Consider the following 6826-nt stretch of genomic DNA (forward strand, 5'->3'; position numbering starts at 1 on the left):
CCTTTGTATATCCCTATTGTTGTATATCCTTTCATGCTGTGCTACATACACATATTTTTATATGATCTTTGGAAGTGGACCAGATGCCTTCTACCATTTTGTGATGATTCCAGCTCACAACACTACAATCATGCTGTAATTACGTCAGTGGATGTATTTTTAGTCTACAATGATTGCTCAAATAGGCCTCCCGGATAGGCCTGCATATTCTTAAATACAGGAAAGTCAGTTATATTTTTTGGCCAAAATGGGCTGTAATTTAAGTCAAATTGAAGTAGATCTAGACCTGCATTTTCTTAGGCTACAATCCACTGTAACTACATCCAAAGTCAGTTTTATTTTTATTTTTTTATAATTTTTTTTTTTTTTTTTTTTTTGGGGGGGGGGCAGGATGCGCTGTAATTTCAGCCAAATCAGAGTAGATCCATAAGGCAACATATACTTAGGCTTCTATAAGCTGTAATTACAGCCAAAGTCAGTTATATTTTTTGGCCAGAAATGTGCTGGAATTACAGCCAAATCACAGTAAGCTACAATACGCTGTATACAGCCAAAGTCGGTTATATTTTTTGGCCAGAAATGTGCTGTAATTTCAGCCAAATCAGAGTAGATCCTGAAGGCAGCACATAATTACATGTAGGCTAAAATACGCTGTAATTACAGCCAGAGTCAGTTATACTTCTTGGCCAAAATGCGCTGAAAAGTAGATCTAGTCCTGCATATTCTTAGGCTACACTACGCTGTATTTACAGCCAAAGTCAGTTTTTTTTTTTTTTTTTTTTTTTTTTGGGGGGGGGGTCAGAAATGCGCTGTAAATTCAGCCAAATCAGAGTAGGCTACAATGCGCTGTAATTACAGCAAAATCAGAGTAGGCTACAATGCGCTGTAATTACAGCCAAATCAGAGTAGGCTACAATCCGCTGTAATTACAGCCAAAGTCGGTTATATTTTTTGGCCAGAAATGTGCTGTAATTTCAGCCAAATCAGAGTAGATCCTGAAGGCAGCACATACTTACATGTAGGCTAAAATACGCTGTAATTACAGCCAGAGTCAGTTATACTTCTTGGCCAAAATGCGCTGAAAAGTAGATCTAGTCCTGCATATTCTTAGGCTACACTACGCTGTATTTACAGCCAAAGTCAGTTTTTTTTTTTTTTTTTTTTTTTTTGGGGGGGGGTCAGAAATGCGCTGTAAATTCAGCCAAATCAGATTAGGCTACAATGCGCTGTAATTACAGCAAAATCAGAGTAGGCTACAATGCGCTGTAATTACAGCCAAATCAGAGTAGGCTACAATCCGCTGTAATTACAGCCAAAGTCAGTTGCATTTTTTTTTGCCTAAATGCGCTGGAATTACAGCCAAATTGGAGGGAACTGCAATATGCTGTTATTACAGCCATAGTCAGGTATATTTTAGGGCCTAAATGTGCTGTAATTACAGCCTTAGTCAAAGCCAATATATATTGGCTAGGATATAGGTAGTAATTAGCATGAAGAAAGATCAGCACCCATTGATGTTTCTCTCTGTTCCAGCCACTGTAATTACAGCAACAATGTATTTATATTGCTTTTTAATTGCAAAGGTATTCACTTTAGTAGAATTTTGAATCATTTCCTAAAATCTTGACAATGCTTTAAATTGTCAAATCCAATTTACTTATGTTTAAAACACCAAAAATGGGCCGAATGCTTAGTATCTATGTGAAGAAAAAATCAAAACCACTCTACCATTTATTCAAACTCGGGCTAATATTCGTGATTCTTGGCAGCACTGCAGAGTAAAGTATTTTGAAATTGTAGAGAATATTTTTTTGAATGGTCCATGGAATAATTCAATTTTTTAGCTTCATGAAATAACGCATCGGATCTGCAGTTAAAGTGCAGAAGATGAGAAAAATCAGCTCATACCCGCAGCTAATTAATACCTGTTCATCCATTGTGACGTCAGCGCGCAGAGTGTAAACTATGCGCAGATCATAATGCGCACAAATATAACTGTGGAACGTCCTTAAGCACAGCAGTCTTTCAAAACTGTGGAGCAAATTGCGATGCAATACCAGGAAAATTATTCCCAGCTGCCTGACAGAGAGTTTGGCATCTAGTCTTCACTCTAGACATGGTGTAATTTGTTAAAGTGTCAAACATGAGTCTGCGCTTGCAGACTACTGCAACAGGGCCTACATGTAGGATCAATACAATACCTGTCAAAGAAATCCGAACCTTCCTCTAAACCTGGAAGGATGCCCTGAAGAAGACCAGTTAGGGCGGGCTTCAGGTGCTCTCCTAACGGCAGATAATGCTCCTCGTATATATTGAGGAGAACTGGCTTGACCGACATAGAGGCATTGCCCAGGAGAGGGAATAGGCCTGCGCTGTAGATAAACATATCCTGAAAGAAGAGGAATGAATGAATTTATAAAACCTGTTACAAGTTTCAGAATGTTTTTAAAATGTTTTACACCATAATTTGTCATCTTTATTGGAGGTTTGTATCAATTTAAAGATTTTCTGACTGTGCTGTATGACTGGCAATCTCCAATCTCTTAAACCATTTGTTACATCTTTATTTCTGTAATTCAAAAAATCTTAATAAGGAAATACAATGGTGCTAAAAATGTAGTGAACCTCATCAGGAAATGAAAATATTTACAAAAGGGTTCAAGTTCTGCCATCTTATTAATAGATATTTAATTGTGAAGTCAGGTGATAATATAAACATTCATAAATTTTGTTGCTCTGGGCTCGCCGGGCATTGTAAAGTTTGTGCGTACATTCAACCCTTGGCATGAAGGAGTGCTTTTTCTGATGGAGTTCACTATTAAAACTTTTTAGCATCACTGTGTATTGCATAAAATGTACCAAAAAATGTGCATTCATTTCTGTCATGAATTATATCTCATTTCAGTATGAAGCCTTGGTAATATCAAAATCTACCTCAGAAATTCTAAATCTATGAATTCCGACATGGTAAATTCAAGAGAATGAACCACATATTTTTAGTATTGAAGATGGTTCATGTTCTTGATGTATTTTGTACATTATTGAAATTTAACCAATGACTGAACATGTAACATTTGAATTCAAACAAAAGTGAATAAAAACACCTTGTAACAAATAAGTGCAAACAAAAATATTGAACCAGCTGTTGAATTCTACCAGATGGTATAAACTGTCATATTCCCACAATAATAATATAATGATAATTATAAGAACTATTGAAACATACATGTAGCATTTGAAATTCATAAGCACCTGAAATGAGGCATTGCAATTAACTTGCTCTTTGAAATGTGCAATGTACAATCCCTCACTCTTTCAATATATTTGTTGTCAAAGTGTATGTAAATATAAAAAGCAGCATGGTACTGTAATATGTATCTGTCAATTATATGATACCAAAACCACAAATCAAAACGAGTAGAACCACAAAGGTACATGTATACTGTAATTTCTTATTTTAAAGATAAATCCAAGTTGTAGTTACTTAACGATCTCAAAATGACTTTTTACAGAATCCAATATAAAAAATATGTGCCAAAGGATTCTGGAAGAAATTGTGTAATTGCTGAGAAATAAGCAAAATAAGCGCGGATTAGGGCTCTTCTGTCGGGTCTTTATTCCAGCAATAATAATATACACTGTCCCACATGTGCCTATCTGTGTTGGTGATCTTCAGTGTGATCGTTTTTCAGCTTAGATTTTATGATTTCACAAAGTTCAGTTTATGTAACTGTACCAGATCTAGATCCAAGATGATATAGGAATACTTAACCTTGGTTTTACCTAGACTTTCTCATGAAATCAGTGTTTTACTGCAACTACTTTTATTTAGCTTTAATTTGAAGAGCTATCCCACCACTTTTCTTCCATACTTTTTAATACCCTAAATATCAAGGAAAATAGGAAATAATATGAAAGTTCACATTATTTTATTCTTAGCAATTGACATCACTTTATACAAATAGTGAATAGGCATGAGTGCGATGGTGCGAGATTTCGCATGAGGTGAAAGAAACATGCTCTACTCAACGAGGCATTAGCTGAGTTGAATAGAGTGTTTCTTTCTTTCACCGAATGCGAAATCTCGCAATATTGCACGAATAAGAATATTCGCTCTATGTGTAGTACAACGCCTCTGAGTTTAGCGAAAATCGGGGGGAAAAAAATACTTTTCCCTGCAGTAATCTATGAAAAGGGAGCAAAAATATTGAAAGCAAAAAGCAAATCGCACAAGCGCACATGACCTCGGGCAGCATTGCACATGTAGCCAGCAAGCTATGTGCGTATTTCACCCGGTTTTTACTGAGCGCAAAGAATTAAATCGTATTGTGACTTCACCTCCTAAAGCCGTGCAACTGTACATTTTGGATGGTACGTACGAATATTTGACATTCAGCCTCCCATTTGCTCGCGTACACCAAGCTATTAGGCATTGTACAATATAGAGTGATCACAAATTTCCTAGAAAGCTAGTGAACACTTTTTGCGAGAGTGATCACGAATTTCCTTGTTGACCAGTAATTGACCAGTAGATTGCGAGACAAATGAATACCCTCTAGCGATTATTTCATTCCGCAATAATGAACCTATTTAGTATTATAGAATAATTCCTTTCAAAATTTACCTGACATAGCAGCTTTGGTCCGATGAATCTGAAGATAAGATCATACGTTTCTAATGCCTTGAGATGAACACCGCTAGGGAGGGCAGGGTGTGTACACTGAGCCAAGCGTTTGCCGATCAACAGACGCTTCGGTATGATCCGGTATCGAGAGTTGGTTTGCAAGACCTATATTGATACAGAATAATATTTGAAAACAATATAATCATTCATATTCAAAACTTTTTTTTATTTCAATTGATGTTTTAGATGACAATACATGATGTGATAGGGGCAGTTATCATGGTACTTTTCATGTGAAATAATTAAAAGTACAAGAATTGAAAAGATTACATTTTGAATCTAACCCATGTGACTGCAATAAAGTCTCTCTCATATTTTTAATGAGTATTCTGTAATTACAAATTTATAAACATGGAGCCATACATGTACATGTTATAGTGGGTAGATATGAATAATGATTTGAACAGTTATTCTCTGTATACATTACATGTACATTGCAATTCAATACAATTAACCTTTTGCATTAATCTTAAATATCATATTCTTGGAAAAGGAGTCTTTATGAAACTAAAAATTTGTAGAATTAAATATACACCTTGAAATAGTATCAAATACTTTCAATTTAAAGATAACTTCGAATCTGCAACGATTAGTCCCAATTGTCATGTGACACTTGTACGGTAATTAGCTTATTAATTTATACTCTCACTTTAGAAAGCAATTCAAAGTGAAAATGAAACTTGACAAAACAGCTCCATTTTGTAATTTGTTTTTCTATGATTGATGTGTACAAACATGTACAAGGTGTCAAAAAGATGTGAGATGACATTGTTTAGTACTGTGCACCTGGCTTATTTCCATTAACATGTAATACCAAGTTGAGAAACAGTTTATATTACACAATCAACATACAGTAGCTTGCAATATTCAGTTATTCTTTCTTTGTGAACACCCCCCCCCCCCCCCGGACTGAACATGTACGGATATGATCTACAATATTTAAAATATAAAGAGTGGACTCTCAATATTTATGAACAATGTGAAATATACGTACATGTAGCAAAAGATGCCAGTCTCTGACAATGGATTTCATAAATAGATTATTATACATTTTTCTGCCATGCACTGTATAAGATACATGGAGTATATCCCCTTTCAAGGGTTTAATTTGAAAGACTTCTTATTTCATAAAAAGTCCAAAAGATAAGGGAGACACCCACACTCAGTCACTCAGTATTGTCAAAGCACATTATCTGTTTAAAATCCAACAACATTATTTTTATCAGTTTGCAATGGTCCAAAATAAATATCAATACCTTGTTCAACTTGCCCAACGCCGAGATAAGATCGGCCCATTCGCTTGAATACTCGAAGGCCTTGAGGGCTTTCTCTACCGCAGTGACGTAGGCCCGGTACTTGGGCTCCGACAGTAGCTCGTTCTCATCCATACTCATGGAGTCCGGTAGAGCACGGTGTCCATTGGGTTGACCAGCGATGAGAGGTCCTAGGCCAACCTTCGGCAGGCTCTTCACCCCGTTATTGATGGCAGTCACACCCTTCCTGCATTTAATGAATTTAGATTTGAATTGATAATGGGGTAGATTTTCAAAAAAATCCTTCCTATTCAGTTTTATTGCCGATTCCTCTTCTGAACACCTTTTCACTAGCTTTCTATTTTGCAAGTTGGAACTTCACATACACATATAATATGCATCTATAGTTTGTTGTTTTATCTGGAAGATCTCAGGCAAGGTGTAGTTTACCAATAAGCTTGTAAATGAGCATTCATAATTCAGAATTCCTTTCAAAATTAGACTGTTGATACATGTACGCTGGTTCAAGGAGTATGTAGGTATACATGTATCCCTAAATGATAGATACTCCTCTCCTTTGTTTTCAAAATATCAACCAGAACAGTCACACCCGAAAGCTAATAATTCATCTAGCTTTTACATTTACAAAGTCATTGCTGGGTAGGCCTGCAAAGTATTTCATTTCATAAGGATGTGATAGCCAATATACAGTATTCCTAGCAACGGAGTCTTGAACTCTTGTTGGAACGCTCCCCAGGGAGTGGAGAAAGTACATGTACATTGTGTACATGCAGGCCAGGATAGATCCGATGACCAGGGTAATAAACTCTCTTTATAGTACACAAATGTTTTCCCGATCATTTTAATTTGGGGTAATAATAAATACTAG

The 6826-nt window shown here is 36.0% G+C and overlaps 1 protein-coding gene across 1 annotated transcript; it reads right to left on the reverse strand.

Annotated features, from left to right (window-relative positions):
- Window positions 1-2137: 2137 nt before the first annotated feature.
- Window positions 2138-6186, reverse strand: LOC135159711 (protein dopey-1-like). The gene is made up of 3 exons (XM_064115618.1): window positions 5941-6186; window positions 4625-4789; window positions 2138-2389 (listed from the first exon to the last, which is right to left on the reverse strand). The coding sequence occupies exons 1-3, from the start codon at window positions 6076-6078 to the stop codon at window positions 2138-2140; spliced, it is 555 nt and encodes a 184-aa protein (XP_063971688.1). The 5' UTR covers window positions 6079-6186.
- Between the last annotated feature and the right edge of the window lie 640 nt (window positions 6187-6826).

This window comes from Lytechinus pictus, unplaced genomic scaffold (genome assembly GCF_037042905.1).
Source record: "Lytechinus pictus isolate F3 Inbred unplaced genomic scaffold, Lp3.0 scaffold_325, whole genome shotgun sequence".
Taxonomy (NCBI): Eukaryota; Metazoa; Echinodermata; class Echinoidea; order Temnopleuroida; family Toxopneustidae; genus Lytechinus; species Lytechinus pictus.